This window comes from Calonectris borealis, chromosome 12 (assembly GCF_964195595.1).
Source record: "Calonectris borealis chromosome 12, bCalBor7.hap1.2, whole genome shotgun sequence".
Classification (NCBI taxonomy): domain Eukaryota; kingdom Metazoa; phylum Chordata; class Aves; order Procellariiformes; family Procellariidae; genus Calonectris; species Calonectris borealis.
In genome coordinates, this window is record NC_134323.1 from 3,611,424 (window position 1) to 3,631,129 (window position 19,706).

A 19,706-nucleotide genomic window follows, 5' to 3' on the forward strand; every position below is an offset into this window, starting at 1 on the left:
CTGATCTCCCTCAAAAACCAATCAGGCCAGATCAGCCAGGCGTTGATTCTCCCTCCGTCCCTCCTACACCTTTTCCAAAGGCCCAATGGCCTTGTCCCTCTGGGAGATTGACTAGAGTCACATGAGCTGCACCAAGGGCAGGTAACTCAGGAGAGGGGAAGGGGAAGGGGGAAGGAAAAAAAAAAAAAAAAGAGAGAGAGAGAGAGAGAAAAAAAAAAGCCCAAGCCCAGGCTGGGCTTCTGCCATGATGTCAGAGGGAAAGAAACCCACAGCTTGCTAATTTCACCTCCCAATCAGCCCCGGGAAGAAGGAGATCACCGGGAACAGGTAGAGATGCAAGCTTTCACCATTTTTTTTGTCTCAAACACCCTTACCTCCTAAATAGCTCTTTCTCTCCTCTTGATATTGTGACTCCTCGTTCGCTCCTTTCCCCTTTGATCACTTGGAGGTAGGGGGTGAGCCTTGTGGGATTTTTTTGTTCTTTTTTTCGTTTGTTTGTGTGTCTTTCTTTTTTTTCTTTTTTTTCTCTCTTTTTTTTGACCTCTGCTTTTGATTGTAGTTGTTTCCCCCTGTGGTCATGACGGCTTCGCACAGTGACTCTTTGGTGGTGTTGTTTGGGGCAACAGCTGGTGCATATGGGGCTAAACTGGGTTCGGATGAGAGGGAACTAATTCTCTTGGTGTGGCAAGTTGTGGATCTACACAGCAAGAAGGTATGGCTTCGACACCCGGTCCGAGGGCGCGTTCCCCGGGCGCAGGGCGAGCAGGCTCGCCCGGCCGCTCGCCGCCTCCCCGGAGCCGTTTGTTCATTTCACAAATGCACCGAGGGGAGGGGAGGGAGCGGGGCCCCCGTGCCCGGGGGTCATTCACTCCTCGGGTTAGTCACTCAAGAAGGTCCTTTTTGTTCCGTTTTAAGGGAAGAAGTAACTTTTAAAGAAAGTTTGGCCGCTTTTACCCCCCTGCCCCGTCCCCCTTAAAACATCTGTAGCTTCAAATTCGAAGATGCCTACGGACTTTGAAGCTTTAAAACAAAAAGCTGCCCTCGGTAGGCTCCAAACGTGCATGCTTTCACGGGAGCTGTCTCAGGGTAACCGTTGGACCCTTTGCGGCCTGCTGCGGGAGAATTTTTTTTTTTTTTTAACCGATGTTTGGATAACCTTTAAGAGAATATTGACTTCCTTTAATTTTTAGGCTAATTTGAAAATATGCTCTATTTTTTTCTTCCAAAGGCCCTATCATAAGCAAGAACCTCCTAGAGATGAAGGCCTTTGATAAAACAAACATGACTATCAATTTCATGAATAGATTCAGGAAACTGCCTTAAGATTATGTGATCTTCCCTTTGCAATTAACAACTCCCGCAAAAATCGGTGCTAACTGCAAAAGGCGTCACATGAAAACTGGCTCCGATTCACGGAAGCAGAGAGCGTGGCTCTCGGGGTGGGAGGGAAAGAAACCGAGGCAAAAGGTTTCGATTTGTGAAATCGACAAATGCTTTTTCTCATTGCGATTGTTATCGGGAACACGATACTGCACCTTTCTGATTTTTCTGCAGTCTGAACGTGTTGTTAAAAAGAGCTAATTCGATTGTTCCTCACTTTTGTCCATAATTTCTTAAATGTTTTTAGGTAGGGACTCTACACAAATCCCTGGTGAAAGCAGACAACTTGGACTTAAGTGACCAGTGTCGCGAAGTGAGTGGCTTAACACCAGAGGGATTGGGCAAAGCTGAACCACTGGACCGGGTTCTTCAACAGGTGAGGTGCTGCTCTTGGGAGCAGGGGCTATTGATGATGAAGCCTGGGAACAAGACTCAATTGATTTGATGAAAGAAATAGACTCTAATTTTGCCTTTTGCTTTGAACTCACTAGCAAGTTTTTGTGCTTATTTTAAAGCTAACCCAAAAGAGACCTGAACCATTTGAAATGGGAACCCCATAATTCTGAAACAGTTATGTACAATACCAGAGTATTTGAGCTGATGCTCTAGTCCTTGGAAGATCTGGCTTCTGGTTATTTTAATGGGTCTACTTTTATTCCAAATTTCTCTTACTCAAGCCTTAAAAGAATAGGCCGATAAAAGCACTACTTAATTTAGCAGTGCTAATCAAACTTTCAAAATTCAGGTGGTATGTTTTAATCTACAGGTTCACTGCTATAACGTGTATTAAAAAAAACTTGACCTTTTCTCATTTTTTGATTCTTCAAGTTAGTTGAAATCTTCAAAACTATACTTTTGTAAAACATCAGCTGTGCTTGTTGTGTATCACTCTTTTCCAGATAAGCTTAATTAGTTTAGTGGATTATAAAGTGATTAGTTTTTTTTCCCTGCGATTTCTGTATTTTGCTTTTTGGCTCACTTAATGTCACACTAAGACAGTAAATCTGTAAATCTGTGTCATCCTTGTGGTTCAAGAGGCCCTAAGTTACCTAAAAAATTTTAATGCAAATAAAGTATACGTATATAGTTCCTGAAAGTTTGCTTGCTTTCACTGTCTTTTCTATATATGAAATGTGCTTGAATGGAAAAATACAATAGTGCATTTTTGTGTAACATATAAAACTAGCTTTCCACACCTTGTCTGAATCATTCGTAGGTGTGTTTCAGCAAGAAACTTGCTTAGGCAGTAGAACAGGTTCATGTTGCTGTAACTCCTGGTGACACAGATAGCTTGGCAGACTAGGTCCTAACCCTCTTTGATATTGAATGGTTAACACTTCACTCTGGAGTGAGTATCTTTGAAAACAGAAATGTGTAACTTTTATGTGTCTTAAAATCTGTCAACATTAGCTGCAAATGGCATTTATTCTACTTGCACTAGTTTTGCTAGAGTCCAAGACCAAGAGGTGATTTTTTTTTTTTTTAAAGTTTCAAAATAACCCCTGAGAAAATGTGCAGCTGCAGGTTTGATCTTGTCCCAGATCTTGCACTAAAGACATCTGGAACAGCTTAGCCTAGTACACTCTGTTTACCTTTATAACAGACACACTTTAATTATACTCAATACTTTATGAGAGATTGTATCTTATTGCCGTAAATTGCATCGTAGGTGGGTCTGCTTTAGCAAATAAAAGGAAATACTACCTTTGTGTGTAGGTGGGTAGAGACTCTTGAAAAACAACAATTTTTTTCCTTTTTGTTTGGCATATCTATACAACTAAATAATGACTTTGCTGTTAATTGTTGGATGCCAGTTGTGATGTGGCCAGTTCCGTCACAGGTCTTCTGGAACACACTTTACCTAAGCTCGTCTCCCTTCCCCTCCATGTGTCCTGATTCCGTGGGAGTTGGGAGAGAATTAATTCATCCTCCCACTTGCAATGGTGGCAAAAAGCAAAATTCCATATTTTTTAATAGTAGATCCTTTTCTGCAGTTTTGAAGAGCCATTAAATATTTTAATTGCATCATGTATTTTAAGGATTAGTCAGGTATTTGTCAACACATACAGGTTTTTTTTTTTTCTCAGTTAAGTGTTTTGATTAGCAAAAGCACAGGTGGGTGAAGTGATTATTTGAAAAGAAGGAGGAAAAGGAAGTAGACTTGTACCTTGATTTAGGATAATGTTATAGACTATGTGAAATTAGCTTTCCACACCCTGTTTGGATTGTGGTAGAAAATCTGATGATGCAGCTGAAAATCACTCACTTTAGCACACATCTCAATCACATAAATGGAATTTTCAGTGCCTGCTTCTGGCTTGGGTTCCCAGTCTTTACATGTAGAGGGAAGTGAGAATCACTACGCACAAATCCATTGTAACTTTTATCAATACTTCAGAGGTTTCTTCCCAACCTCAACAATTCTGTGATTCTGATTCTGTGATTTCTAACTGGTAAACAGTAGATCAGCTACTGTGGGTCTGGAGTTTTTCCATTGACCACAGAAAGCCTCCTTCTATTACTATTTAGGGTCTATTTAGCAATAATAGGATCTACCAAAAGCCTGTAATCTGTGGTTGTCTTTACTCTGCTTGCAACAAGGCACTTCAACAAATTCAATTTTATTTCACATTCTTACAGTGTTACATCTCACACGACTTACTACTTGGGTTTGTCTTCAGAAATATTCTAAAATAGGGTCCCCCACCGATATATTTCTGCCGTGTAATTTTAAAAGTGAGGTTCTGAAGCACAATGCCCCCAAATAACCAAGCTGTTTGCTGCAGTGTATGTTCTGTACATTTTGCTGCAAGTTTTTAAATACTGTAATTGTCCAAGTTAACAAGCATTTGATTCCGCAGATACTAGTGCATTTATGGGATCCAGCTATATTTTCTGACAGGTGATGTGCAATGTTTTGATAGCTATGTTTTGGGTGGGGAGGGGAGATCCTGGTAATGTACAAATGTTAGGGAAATAGTTACCTGAAATCATAAAGTGTGTGCCCTTTGGAAGCAGTTGCTTGATGTATTTAGTTCAAAGTGGCATTAATAACTTATCTCTGTTGTTGAACCAATAACGGTGAACCTATAGCTGCTGACTGAGATGTGTTGTTGTAGTTGCAGAATGCTACAGAGTAGAAAAATGTGAGGATTTTTTTTAACAAAGTAAGTAGGAGATCTTTTGTTCAAGTGTGTATTTGGAACTGTCTTGAGCCTGTGATGTAAGCCTCTAAATATGCATTACCTACACTACTTACTATAGGGAATAGCATCCTATGTTTCTTCCTGCATTACTGGGACATTCTTGCTAGGTTTCATTGTTCAGATCCTCAAATCACAGGACTGGCTTATTTAGCATGTTATTTGTATTTTCCTAAATAACTGCTGGAGCTTTATGGTTTCCCAGTTTCCAAGCTTTCAAGGGAGAAAATTGTTTTCAGGTTGCTCTGAAACCTTGCAGGAATGGAAGCTTGCTTTTAAAGAGCAAAACCAAAATGAACTTTGCCTTTCTCTCAGCCCCATTACCCTGTCATCAAAAAGCTGACATCTTCATGTGCTTCCCTGATTCTAGCCATGGGGGTTCTAAGTTAAAGATCGAATACTAAGTTGAAAGTGTTGTGGATTTCTTAATCCTTCTCATACAGAAAACCTGGCTGAATCAGCATGACTTGCCTTAAGACATGTTACTTTCCTTTTGCAAGGCAATATTTGCATGTCTCCCTGACAAAGGATAAGTCTAAGAAGAGCTAATAATTTTGGAGAGCTGTCTGCAGTATTTAGGTGTAATTACCATCTTACTTTGAACGATATACATGAAAAGGGAGAGGTTCTCATGAGAGCCGGGTCTGCTTTTGGACCTATCGAAAACATCCAAATTTCATCAATGGATTGACATTTAAGTATTAAAAGATTGTTTGAAAGACTGTCCTAGTCTTGCTGATCTTTCATTGCATTGTACATTGAATCCAAAACATCAATGATAGATTCGATTCATATTCTTAAACATAGAAAGACAAAGCTGGGCCTTTTTTCCCCCCCACTCTCCAAAACTGTGCACAAATTGAAAATACTGAGGGGTTGCCACTTCATCAGGTGATAGCAAATTACCAATTCTCTAAAGCATGTTTGGATGCCTATTGATCATCCAGCTGAGCTGCAGGTGCAACTTATTTTCTCACATATCAACAAATTCAGCAAGAAACAAGCTGGTTAGATGAGCATTTGGAAACAAATGGGATGGGGGGAGAGGCGGAAGAACCAGTGAATTCCTCTAACCTGATAAACCGGTTACAACTTTTTTTTTTTTTTTTAAGAGAAACTTGTTCTGCAGCCTCTTCTTCACAAAGTGCTAGCAGAAAGTTTTCTTGGCCTGCTTGCCAGCTGTCACACTTTCATTTCGGATAAATGATTTTTTGAATTTTTTTTTAATACACCTCTGAAGCTTCAGACTGCAGAAAAAAGCCTGAAAATGCAGGGTGGTTTGGTTTTGGTGTTTGTTTGGTGTTTTTTTTTTTATTATTTTTTATTTTGAGTCTTGTGGTTGTTCTTCCAACTTCAGATTATTTGGTGACTGCATTACCTCTATAAAACTCCTAACAGAGTCTGTATTTTGGAATATTTGCTGGGTCTGAGTTCTGAAGTTTTGGAGCAGGTGTTTGGCAAACCTTTGGCAAGTGTTCCTGAGCAGGGTGTTCTCTCCACAACAAATACTTAGGGTGTAGTTTCCCAAGATTTGGCTTCAGCAGTGAAGCCAGCTTCTTTCTTGCCCCTGAACCATACTTTGCCATCTTTTTGTTGTGTCAGTAAAACTCTTTGTGAAGCTGTGCTGTAAAACAGGATCACTGAAATGAGCAGGTAGGGTGGGAACTTCTAAGCTGCTTTGCTGTCCAAGCTCATGTCCCATGAAACTACACCCTTTGGTTGTATTTTCATGATCCAACATGTTTGATGGCGATACTAGCTTAAGGTATTTCTGCCCCCGCATCATTTTCTCAAGCTGCAGTTGTATGAAAACTTTTTAGTGGCACCTTTCACTTGGGTAGGTGCTGATACATGGACCTCCCTCACCGTCATTCTGCCAATACAGAAGTTTTTGGGGGGTGCATACTGAACTGGAGCAGGGCACTGTTCTGAGTTAAAAACAGTTCTGGTTTGGAGCAGTTCTGTCTGATGTACAGTGTAGCAGATTAGATAGTTTTTCTGAGGGCAGCCATAGCGCCAAGGTGTGGCAAGCAGTGTGGTGAAAGGAGAGAAATGTTTTAAGACGGGTTGGCCACCAAGCAGTTTGTATTGTGAAACTGTGGCCTTGGTTTGGTATCAGCAGTGAGTGATGGGGATTTCTTGAAAGACACAAGGTGGCCTTCAAGTTGTCAGGGCAGGTAAGTGATAAACTCCTGCTCTTACAGGAGGGCTGAGTGTACTGTGTGCATGTAGCCTTATGCAGGGTTCTTACTATGTATTAGCATCTAATAGTTCCCTATTTCCATTGATGAACTTAGATGAGCATTGGTTAAATTATGTTTGATACTAATAATTGGAATATCGTCAGTCTTTATTGTGGGGAAGTAAGGATGTGCTAATGCTTCCTGTAGCTGCAGGCTGTTACAGCGTGGAATTTTTTTTCTTTAGCAGCAAAAATGGATGGCTAACTCTTGTTTCAGAACCCTAGTTGTAATTCTGTTGTTGATGATATAGGTGAACTATTTTTTCCCTTTACAAATCCTCTGTGCTACCCAGCTCCCACTAAATTATTATTGAAACACTCAAATCTGTTCTCTCAAAAAAGAGAAGAGTTAATAGCAGAAACAGTTCTTCTGTTATGTATATAATACATTCATGTATACATGAATATATTATATCTAGATCATGTGAATGCATTTGTTATTGGCAGCATTTATGTTCTGTTAGGTTTTGTGGAAGAGCAATAACCTTAGCTTCTCCGAAGGCTGCAATACTTCCATCTGAATTCCTCAAGTATTCCCTTAAATCTTGCTTTGTTCCTATATTTAGGTGCATTTCAGAATGAGCAGAGGATTAGATAAAGGAATTTGTCTGAAGCTGCACATTCTTTTCTTTGCAAGCATAAAAATGTGGTAGTCTTGGCTAGCTGGGCTACCTTCTTCTCTTAAAATTAGAAGTGCCAATATTCATTAGAAGTGAATAATCTGGCCCAGTGGTTTGAGGATGAGCCTGGGTAGACTTTTTATGATAGTGGATGCTGCTGCTTGTTCCAGTGAAGTTAAACAGTAACATTGAATCTTTTACCAAGTCTGGGTGGATTAGCATATATAGAAAAATAAACTTTACTATGACCTGTCCAGAAATAGCTTGAAACGCCTGTCTTCACCCAGTGTGGTGTTGTGCAGTGTTTGAAAACTGTGTCACTAGCACATTTGAATGTTCTCGTAGCTATATTATATGTGAATACTTGAATTTCTCTTGAAATGGTACTTGCAGCTTTTTCAAAGTCACTGGAAGACAGTTAAAGACGGGGTAGAAGCCTTTTAATACAAAGATTACTGGATTACATGATCCTCAAAGACTTTGAACTTCTTTCCTCTAACTTGCTGTAAGTAGCTACTGAAAAAGTCACTGGAAATGTGTTGACGAACTATTGTCAGGGTTTTCAAAGGTGGCTGAGGAAAAATAAATGAGGAATAAAGGATTTGTGTTCTACCATTTTGACAATAAGTATACATGCAGTGCTTCTACCAGTTCTTACATGTTAACATGGAAGCAGCTTAGAAAACTTTGTGTGGATACTATGGATTTTCTGCAAACCCCCACTGTTTCCCTCTTCCTCTGGTAGCATTTTATCTGGTTCTTGTCACAGCTTTTGAAAGGGTTGCACAGTTCTTGCATCTGTGTGTTGGTTTACTTGGAATTTTTTTTTTTTTTAAAAAAGAAAACACCCTTAAGTTATATGCAGAAGGTCTTGGGTAGCTAAGTGCTGCCAAACAAGGGCAACATCTCTGTCAACGTGTTGCAGCACTTCTTTGCTGAACAGTTAGGTTTAAGAGTGACGCATAGATGCTGGAATTGATATTGCTAGCAAAGCAGTGTTGTGGCCAAAACTAAAAATGCTGATTGGAGATTAACTTTTTTTTTTAGCAACATAATGTCAGCCCCCTTTTATTTTATAATTTCTATGGTTAAAATTGGAACTTTTATGTCTCTTAATTAGAAACATAAACAGTAATTCTCCCTCTTCCTCACATTTGTGTCTTTGCCATCTCCTGTCTGCTCTGGAAAAGATTTTTTTCCTTCATAATAGTTGCTGCTTTGCATAAAAACTGCAGAGATATCGTGTTGTTGTTTTCCTTCATTATCAATTTCTGTTAGCTACAACCTTGTTTCAAGAAAGGAGAAAAATATTGATACTCTGAAAGGCAACTTCATGTGTGTGTCCTAAGAAGGTACTGAATCAGAAGTCATGTTTGCTCTACAAATCATTTTTTAGTGCTTTGCTTTGATAAATCTGTGTTGATGTTCTTTAAACTGTTTACAACTTACTCCAGTAGACTTCTATACGACAGCCTCTGTTCTTGCTTTGTTTATAACTGTTTATAAACAGCTGCTTTACTAACCTGTCCCTCGTTCCTTAAATCTACTGTGAAGGTAGATGTGAGTTATAAGATAAATATTATGTAAAAGATATTGGGAATTGAAATTTAAATACTTACCACTTGTGATGAGTGACAAAAAAAAAAAAACACAAAACAATGCTGCCACTCCTCCCAAACTTCTATTTAAAAATATTTTATTTTCTTTCCCCCGCTACCTTTCTTTGTAGAGCTGCAATGAGCAGAGAAGGGCAAAAAGTGTTGAGAAATTGATATGTGTGTTGGAAAGAAACTTAATTTTAAGATTAAGAAACAGTTGTATTCTCTTTTGCAAAAACTTGGCTCCTGTGATGATTTTGGACACCTGTTAGCTTAAAAGAAAAGGTTCTATTACTAGAGCTCTAGAGCAGTCTCTGAATTGTGTTATCGTTCTTACTGAATTGAAATCAAAACTTAATTACTGGTGTTTCCATTCTCTGGCTCTAATTCTAGAGAAAATTAAGCACGTGCTTTAACGTTATAATGAGTTGTGTAGACTTTGGCAGTGTGTGATATTAAATGTCTTTACAGAAATTATGGCAGAATTACTGTCCTGATTAGTAATTCTGTTGCAGTGAATTGCACTAAGAGTGAATTAGCGCAACTTGGAAAATAAAAGGGCAAAAACCACTGTGGAGGTTTTTCACTGTAAGTAGATCTTATTGTAGCTGTGTACCTGAAAGCCTGGAAGTTAATTTAGGAGTCCTTTGCAGCTGAAGAGAGACGCATGACAGTGTACAACACATCAAACCTCTTGAATCAAATAACTATTGGATTGGAGGGGGATGCATGAGCTTGAGAACTGGAAAATACATAGCAGTCACAAGAATATGACTATGACAGAGTTTTAGGGTTTGCTTGATTGATTACTCAAGTGTATTAGCCAATGTTATTTCTTACAGCAGAATTAAACTGTTACAGGATGAACTTCTGCTTATTGTAAAGCATGTGAAATTGCACCATGTAAATATTAAGTGCAGGAGAAGAAAACTGCTGCTCTTGTGGTATGCTTAAAGAAACAAAAGAAAATATAAATCAACCCCGTCTTCCTCTAAATCTCAGACACTGAGAATTGATCACAGGAAGCTGTGTGACTTGCTTCATATTCCAGACAATTCATAACAAGTCTTTTCAGTCATAATGAACTCACTTTGGAAACAAGAAGCTACCTGAAAGAGAGGATGTAGTTCTATAAGAGGAAGCAACATCTAAATAATGTCACCATTAATGTCTTTGTTCTGTATTGGGCAGGTCTGAATGCCAAATGTAAATTCTGATCTTACTTAGTTATGAACTGCTAAAATCTTAGAGATAATAATTTCTTACTCTCATTTTTCCTTTTATCAAACATAATGAGTTCCTGATGCATGGGGTTGCTGTCCTAATCTGTGACTTTAAAATTTTAGAGATTAAAGGCAAGCTGATTTAGGGATCTACTTCCACTTCTCCTTTATGTTTTTGTGAAAGCATGTTGAACAAGAAAGGGAAAAGTCCCTGTTTCTGAAGCAGAGTAGAGCCAGTTTATAAACATTTGACTTTTTTGCTGATATTTGTAAGGGTTTGAACAAGAATCACTTGGATTCTTATATAAGCAAAAATACTTCATGGATCTCAAGGCTGTTATTCAAGGAAGTTCATGCCTATGATATTCTTACAGTATAAATTTAAAGGAGAGGCAGGAGTATGAGAGAATCTTGAAGGAAACTGAATTGTGGATAATAGGTATGTCTTCTTTCTTTTTATGTCTCCTTTTCTTTTTACTTTCCCTGGATATTACTACAAAAACAACCTGAAAAACAACCCAATAGAAAAAAATGCTTTAATTTTGCAGGTATTGGCTATTCTCCTACAACTGGTTAAGCTTGCACTACAAACAATGAGGTAGTGTTGAGTAAATAGAGCAGTACCATGCATTACAGTCAATAGAGCCAGTGCTAAAGATCACATTGCTAATGAAAGTTTGTCCTTGAAACAGAGGTAAGTGGGAGTGGGGGAGGTATAGAACACTGTGAGAGAGAGCTTGTGCTTAAATCAAGGCTTTAGGAAATATTGCAGTCACGGCATTAATTAAAACTTAAAGTTTGGAAAGTATGTTCAACCTTGTCTTTCAGGCTGTAATGACTTGTTCTGTGAGTTGAGCTTATAGCAAGCAGCCTGTGAGGAGTGTGAGGCACCGTTGTAATCCTGCATGAAGTGTAGGGAAAAGGTTGACAGAGTATGGATTTTTTTGCGTTACTAATATTCAGAGCTTCCTTTTGCTTAAAGACAGACTCATGAATTATCTATGCTAAAAAATGCTAAGGTGTTCTGCAAGATATGCATCTTTTTTGCCTGGTTGGTTGGTTGGTTTTGATAGCTAGTGGCCTTTTTCATACAGGTTAATTTAAAGGTGAAAACTTGTTTTATCTCAGTAAGTGTTTCTTTATTTAGCAGGTTCCTGATACATAATATAGTAGTAAAGTAAGTCCAGAAACTGTGAAATTCTTATGTTGCTAGACTGGGGTGCTTTATCTTACACAAGGCTAACTTCAAGTAGCTTATTTGTGGAGTACTCTGCATATTTCAACACTCTCTTATTAAAACAGATTGTGCTTTTGAAGATAAAAGCTGTGACCTGATTGCTGTGACATTTAGATGGCCTGAACCATGGTCTTGCCTTTTATGCTTAATGCATTACCTGAATTAGATGCTGTAGATACCATAGCTGGAAAGCATGCAAATAATCTGGTGTTGCAAACTTCCATCTAAGAAATAATTAATCAAAAATGGTCATAAAATGCTCAAGTGGCATGGCTTGGACAGATCTTTCTCTTGGCAGAAGGTTAGATTTTTGCATTCTTTCCTAGGAAGAATTAAAACTTTTAGTTAGCTATTGTTTACTTTGTTGCACAAAGACCTAGGCCCAATTAAAATGAGCCAAAGAAAGAAATAATGTGGAAGTTTCACCGTTAAGAGAGTTTATCACAGTCCTGAGTTACAATGGTCTGTTTTCTATGCTCTGCAAACTGTTACTGGACAGACAAAGCATGACAAACTGTTGCTCCATTTCTGTATTTCATATTCTACCTGTTGCTGGACCATGCTAAACAAACCTCCTTTTTTGCAGAAAATTAGCTGTAGACTGCCCTCACCGAAGCTTAAAGTTTCTGGTCCCTCTATGTAATTCTGAAGGAGTATGATGAATTTTAAAGTGCTTTTCTGTGTTTTGTTGAATGGAAGGATGTGATAAAATTGAAGAGTACCTTCCATTTTTCTCCCTTGACCTCTTGCAGTCATTATAAGAGGTATATGTAGGCTGTGTGCCTTCCTGACTTGAAAACTCTGTGGTGACCTGTGTGATGACAAGGAGGAGGAGGACAGCTTGGAACTTCAGCTTCCCAAGAAAGTAAAAGATAAAGGAGGATATCTTGAGTAGCTTTAAAAATATAATTCCGTATTTTTAAACTACTACTTCTTTTGAAGATTTGTGATGTTTGGAATTTTATGGCAGAACCCCAAGCATAGGATAGTTGAGACCTTAATCCTGTTACCTTTGTTAGCTCATGCCATGATGGAAAATAATTAGTTTCCTTCTGTGAGAAAGGCAACAATATGAGTTTATGTCTACACAGACACCCAGTGTAGATGAAACTGTTTTGAAAGAGCAGCAGAAGCAGCGGGATGTGTGATACCTGGTTTGCTGTTGTTGGACCTCTATTCAGGAAAGAAAACAAAATGACAAGAAGGTTAGTAGGTAGTAAACAGCAACATAATATACTTGAGGAGAAGACAGTCTACAGTGCTTGAAGCTCAGTGCCACATCCTGCATCTCCTTGAGACTGAGGAGAGCAAACCTGCTCTTACAGCTGCAAATTCCGAACTTGGATGGCAACTCTGACTGGTTTTGGGTAATATGTACATATCTCTCTCTCTCGAGTACATTTATGGTGGCCATTGTGACTAATTACTCCTTCAGTTATTTAATACAGTTTATAATACCTCAGGAGGCATAAGGTGATATGTGACTTGACTGGTCATATTAAGCACAGTTATATTGTCTGTGGCATGCTGAAATGAAAACCATGCTTTTGTCCAGGCTAGTCTTCAGTCACTAAATAATCTCGGGCATTAGTGTTCAGTAGAGCAAAAAATTGCTTTCCTCTTAATAGGAGAAATCAAACTGGCAATATTGGTTTTGAACATTTCTAATGACTGGACCTGGGCTGCCTCTGTCATCTTCTGCAAGTTTCCCCTGCAAAGAAATAAAACCAAGGGGCAATTTCTTTTTCATGTTTGTGTCTGAATAGTATCTAAATACAGTCATTTCTCCTATTTTGCTAGAAGGGAAAAAGAAGTTAGCTGCAGCTTGTGGCTGTACTGTGGGTTACACTTTTTTTTCTTTTTTTTTTTTCCATACAGCAGTTTCAGTACAAGGTCACCATGTATCCATTATCAGCCATGTGGAATAGCAGTTAACAGATGAACAAAGGCAAGGGCTTACTATAGGATTCTCTGTTTAAAAAGTTACCTAGCACAATAAAGGGTTATCATATTTGTAAATACTGCTGAAATGCAGTCTGTGCACCTCCCAGTAGTATTGACATGCTTTAAATTCCTCCATTGCACGGATAAGGCTGACATTATCACCAGGGTTTGAAGAGTGAAGGAGCAGAAAACTGCCCATGGAGAGTATTGTAAATAAATATGAAACTCTCATGGGTGTAGGGTCTGAGGCACAAAGTCCAAGTGAAAATATTTCCCAAAGTTGACATGTTGTATGTGTGTTCAAGCTTTGTATACCAAACCCATGGCTTGTTACTCCTGAGATTTCTCATGCTGTATTAGAGCCTTTAAGTCTTAAGGGAGACTTCAGGGTTGCTGGATGTTTGTTTTTCAGTGGTGCTCCAATCTTGCTTGTGTTTTGGTGGCAGAAAAGTTCTCCCTCACCCCAGACAACATGTCCTTCTCCAAACACACATGTAGCCCCACATGTATACACTAGGGTAGCATTGATGTAATGATCTTTAGTGTAGCTGCAGAATAGGCAAAACCGAGAGAGTCCAAAGAGATCAGAGAATCTCACAATAGCTGAGGTTGGAAGGGACCTACAGATGTTGTCTAGTCCAACCCCTGAAAGCAGGGTCAGCTAGAACAGGCTGCCAAGGACCATGTCCAGTTGGGTCTTGAATATCTCCAATGATAGAGACTCTGGAACTTCTCTGGGCAGCCTGTTTCAGTGTTCAACCACTGGAGATCTCCTTTCAGGAACCGCACCTGCAACTATATAATCGGTTTTGGGTGTTCTCTGGCAATAAATTGTAGAGGACTTTCCATAAAATCAGGATTTAAGGCAAGAACTGCAATATCTTTGCCTGTTGAAGCAGAACCTGGAGTAGACAATCTTTAGGAAGACCGTTTTGGAGATTGTCATTTGTTTTCCATGCCTCTGTTACCTAAAAGAAGACAGATCATTGTTATATGCTCTGTGCTACAAGCAAAGAATGACCCACATCAAAGGCCTAAAAGACAGTCTAAAGCTCTAACATAGTGAATTACAGTTATGTCTAATAAGTAATTATGATTTAAAAAAAAAAAAAAAACACAAGACTGGATATCATACATGGTTATAAACAGTATGGCTTTAGTCAAAGCACATGTGATGTTCGTTGCAAAGTGGTAGTATATATGATGTTAATATGTGACGTATGTGGTCTCATTGCTAGGAAAACTGCAATGAGAAAAGTTTAACATCTCTTTTTCAATTGACAGTTCATATATGGTGAAGTGTGAGAGTATGCATGAGAGTGAACTCTGATATTTCTGGATTGAAAAATAAGTGCTTTGTGGTTGCTACTTAAGTTGGTTCTACAACATAAAACACTGCTATATATGTGCGAGTCTATATAGATCTTATAGTATTATTGATTTGTTTTGGTAAATTCTATTTGATAATCTCTGATAGACTACAAGCTGTAGTTCTCAAACTTCATCATGCTAATAAAATGTAACAAATTTCAGGACTTAAAGAAAATACAGTGAATTGAAATTTAGAAATAATTTTATAAATTTAGGAAGTCTGAATTGTTAGACATGCAAACATGAAAGTTCAGCTGATCTGATGAGATTTTTAATATTATAATTTGTGTCACTATATGTAATTCTATACATAAACATGCATGTGTACACAGAGATACATATATCTGTATATTAGAGCTGCCTGCCTTTAATGGTTTCTATGCTGCCCTCCACATTTTTTTCTAATAATTCATTACTGGAAGAAGTCTCTTATGTAGGTAAAATAATTTGCAAAAGAGATCTAAAATAGATCTCTAGCTTCTGCTTCACATGGAGATGTGCACTGGTCAGAGCGGAAATTTATTCTTGATTTCTTAAAATGAATGTGCAAAAAAAAGAACACGTGTAGCTAATTTTCCAGGTTTGAGCAAGAGAGATGTAAGCAGTTCATATTTATGTGCCTCAGGTAAAACTTTTTTTGTCTCAAACAGTGTGTTTTACAGATCCGTGGAGTATATTTTCACTTTCTCTAAGACACTAACATATTAGTAATGCAAGTTCTTTAAGCTCAAGGGAATCTATTGGAGTATTACGAGCCTAGGTGAGCCGAAATAACTTTTCTTCTAAGTTATTCCTGTAAGTTTTCCATTAATAATGACCAAAAGATGTCACTCCTGAATAAGTGTTGGGGGTTTTGTTTTGTTTTGTTTTTTCTTTGCAAAAGACTTAGAATGCTAAGCTTGTTCAAATTCTTTTGACAGGCTTTATCCCAAATCAAGTATCGTCTGTCTGTCTCAGTCTTAATTTTTGGCTGGACCAGGTGTGATTTGTCCTCCCACCTAAGTCTAAAGATGGCATAGAAGTCAAAATGAGCACTATTTGATATGCTAATTTGGCAGAAACTTGATCATGTGTTCCTGTGTAATCACCAAATAGTTACCTCTGGGCAATTTAGTAACATGCCTGTCAATACCACTGATTTGAAACCAGGTCCCCATACCGTGAGAACCATCCTTTGTGCAAAGAATATTGATAAATCTAATAACTCATCTTTCTACTTGGGAATAGATGCATGTCTAGCTTAAGTGTGGACTACAAGCTAAGCTTCTTTCTGGATTTTTATGTTATGCTTTAGCATAGCGTTCCAGACCTGGTTAAATTGCAAGGATGCCTTTAATTCTGAAACTTTGTGAATAATTTTGTCTTGTGTGGTCCTTTAGCTGTGATGGGTCAGTAGGGCTAAAAGAAGCAAAACAGAGAAACTTTGTGCATTGCTAAAGGGAAGGATCCCATTTTGAAGACGCCCTAGGACCTGCTGGAGGTCTGATGAGTAGGAAGCAGCCAGATTTTCTGTTATTTCTCAGAGGTGAATTAAAGAGAGAATCCCCCAGAGTATGTTGGTGTTTTAGAAATGGTTCAGTTGACAACATGGATGCATTCTGCAACTGAATTATCTCAGTATTTGATTACCATGCCAGGCACAGATACAGCGCAGATGCAGTGGCCTTTCTCAAGGATGAGAGCTATTTTTAGTTAGGGAAATGGGATTATCCAAATAGCCAGAGGCTTATTTTGGTGCTTTGTGCATCGTAACTATAGAAAGAGCTTAATGAGGAATCTTGTTGTTTCTCTAAGATCCACAGCTTTGTTCAGTTATAGTTAAGGCAACACGAAGGGGGCTGTGTCATTTCAGCCACTTGGGATTCATTTGCAGAAAACACAGCAGCTTGTGCTGGCTTTCATCCAGCTTTTTCTGCTGGCGAAACATGTCTCTTCGCTCTCTTTGTACTCTCAGCTACATGACCAAAATCCTGTTTAGCCAGTTTTTCAAACTGGTGCTCAAACTCTATCCTTCCCTCTCACCACCTTTTCTCCAAGAACTTTTTTAAGTTTCGTGGAGGTAAATGTACAGAGCAGCTTGTTTGATTCTTCCTCTTCTCTCTGTTCAGCTTTTAATCTCAGTATTGAATTATTGAACATGTTCCTTTAAATATGGAATGATTCATCAGAGCTCTACTAGAGAGACTGATCTGGTGGAATAAGCAATAAAGGGCGGAGGGTGATGCCAATACACTGTGGTTCTTACAGTTGAAATGAGGGCTGGTTGCAAGATGCAAACAGTGGTAATTAACACTCTATAACTCTGTTGCTATGAAATGAGAAGATTAACAGGGGAGACACAGGGTGTGTGAGCTTGGTGGAGGAAGTCTTAAGGTGGAGCAGCTTTGCATGCTAAAGTGGGGGAGTGCTATGGAGGGCAGCATGAAGATGAATGACAGAAGGTAAATAGCTGAGAGGGTTTTTATTAGCGGAGTAAAGGAGATGCGGATGGAATTTACAAAATGACAGAGTTGTGGACAGGTTGTTCAACATGTGAGACAGAAAAATGTAATGTAAATCTGGCACTGGTCTTAACTTGTCCTTAGCTTGCTACGTTTGGGTGTATGCTGGCTCGAGGTTGTTTTGAGATGCTGCCTGAAATTCATAGTGCGAAGAAGGAGGCTCAGGATGGCTTTTCCGCAGGAACTCTGAATTGCTTAACTTATATTTCAGTGTGGCTTTATAAACACATCTGCACTGGTTGCTTTAACTCCTTCTGATACATGTGATAGGCTGTATCTATTGCCTGAAAGACTTAAGGGTCCAGTGTAATCTATAGTAATGAGAGCTGGTCCACAGCTATGCTTTTCATATTTCACCTTTCCAGAATTTAGAGACATCTCATGTAGATGCCAGTTCAGGCTAATCTCAAATATCTGTTGTTCCTCTGTGGCAGTATTATGCTTGCTATTTTGCCCCATGCTCTTCTCCTAGGTGAATCTTCTCATTCATACTCTGCTACCCCATTCCTCTCCTCAGTTAACCCATGTGATAGCTAAGCTGTTTTGGATAGGAAGGATTACTTATGTCTCCTGACTATTCTTCCCACACTCCTTTTGCCCTCTTCTGGAGCAGTACACCCCAAAGTTTGAAAAAGGCTGTTTTTAAAATAGAAGTTCCTAAATAAGCATTCAGGAAGGCCTGCCAACCTTGTGGCATTTTATCTAAGGCACTTTAAGCTACTAGCCTCTGGTAAGAAAAGTAGAGAATTGTTTTGACATGTCGATTGTCCCATTGGAAAGGAGTTTGCAAAGTTGAATATTATCACTGACATTTAATAAATATGCAGTGCAAATATTTAGGCTCAGTTAAAAATAAAAACAAATGCTGCCTCTCATGCCTTCCTTAAACCTTAGTACACTTGGAGTATTGGGCTTATTGGTGTCCTTATGCAATATTTTGCTCTTCTTGATGTCTTCTCACCAGGGGCTTCTGAAAATATCTGTGTTGTCTATATGTCTTTTCAGCTGTATGTTGTGTGGGAAACACCATCTGAAAAAAATGTGAATATTTCAGTGCAAGTCTTGATTTTTACCAACTTGACTTACACCATTTGGCCTGAGCATTTCCTCCCTTGTCCAAACATTTTTCTCCTTTTGTTTTCTAACTTGGTGAAGACTTTTTGAACTACAGTTCTTATGTTTTATTTGTAAAGCAGGAGGCTGCATACATTTGCTGCTGCCCTCAAATTATGTGTGTTGGATTTCTTCTTGTATCTGATCAAAATAGCTCCCTAATTGCACTTTTTATACGGGCTCTTTTGCATCTTCAGAAGCACAGGGTACAAAGTTGAAGGTTTGGGGAGTGTTTTATTACTGTTCATCAGTAAGACTCTGCTTCCTTTTGGCAAGAGTCCCTGTACACCTTCTGGAGCCTAATTCCTATCACCATTTCCAATCCCTTTTTACAAATATTTGCTCTTTATTGTGCCCAGAAATTAAACCAGAAAGTAATACGGTGCTGCATTTAGTAGGAAGGCAATTCTCCTCATGTCTGTTATTGTGGTGAGAATATTTGTTGCTGGCCTGTGACTGTGGCAGTCCCCAGAACTGCATTTCTGAAGTGGTTCCTTTTGAGTCCTCTGGAATTTTCTTCTTTTTCTGGTGTTTACACATCAGCTGAGGTATTTTGAGCACTCTCAGATCTCAATTTTCTGACTTTAAATCATCCTTAAACAATGAGTTGCTTTATAGCCTCAGGTTCTTCAAGACTTCAACTTGTGGTAGGAAGACAACCTGAACTAGCAATCGGGAGGAAACTGGCTTTCTGAATCTGCGAGAGTTTGAGTTGTTTGTTTGCATTTTTTTTTGGGGGGGGGGGGGGGGGAGGGGAGGGGAGGGAGGAGTGAGTGTTTGTTGGTTTTGTGTGTGTTGGTAGTGTGCAAAGAATTGCATTGTAAAGGGTTTGGCTGGGGGGAATATTTCATCCTTCTTAAAGTTTCAGATATCTTCTGTTTGATACTAAATAACTTCATTTTATAGATATATTTATATCTATATATATATCTGCAAATTAAGCAACTTACACAAGATGCTGATGCAAGTGCCTCTCCTTACCCAGCTCTGTCCCTCAGTTCTCTGAAAAGGGCCTGAATTGGATTTGAGCAGCTGCTTTGAAATAAAGCCTGGGTAATCATGTCTCTGCTCCTACTAAATCATGTTCAATACATGATTTCTCCCTTGAGGAGCCTTACCTTTGGGACACAGATGCTGCAACATTTGTTCACACAGTGAATACCGTGTAGCTGTGGATCAGATCATTAGGACATCATCTTTCCTGAGCAGAGACTGTAACTATGTAAAGCGTCATATGTGTCGATGATAAAACAAACCAACCCTCTTTGCCCCCC

The 19,706-nt window shown here is 38.8% G+C and overlaps 1 protein-coding gene across 2 annotated transcripts in view; it reads left to right on the forward strand.

Moving 5' to 3' along the window:
• Window positions 1–214: 214 nt before the first annotated feature.
• Window positions 215–19,706, forward strand: part of ESRP2 (epithelial splicing regulatory protein 2) — a 45,950-nt gene continuing 26,458 nt past the window's right edge. The window contains exons 1-3 of one of the 2 annotated variants that reach the window (XM_075161067.1): window positions 215–327; window positions 560–712; window positions 1,628–1,756. In XM_075161067.1, coding sequence (XP_075017168.1) covers window positions 578–712; window positions 1,628–1,756 — 264 coding nt within the window. In that variant the 5' untranslated portion in view covers window positions 215–327; window positions 560–577. Of the gene's footprint in view, window positions 328–430; window positions 713–1,627; window positions 1,757–19,706 lie in introns of those variants that run through there. The other variant, XM_075161068.1, reaches the window with a different exon arrangement.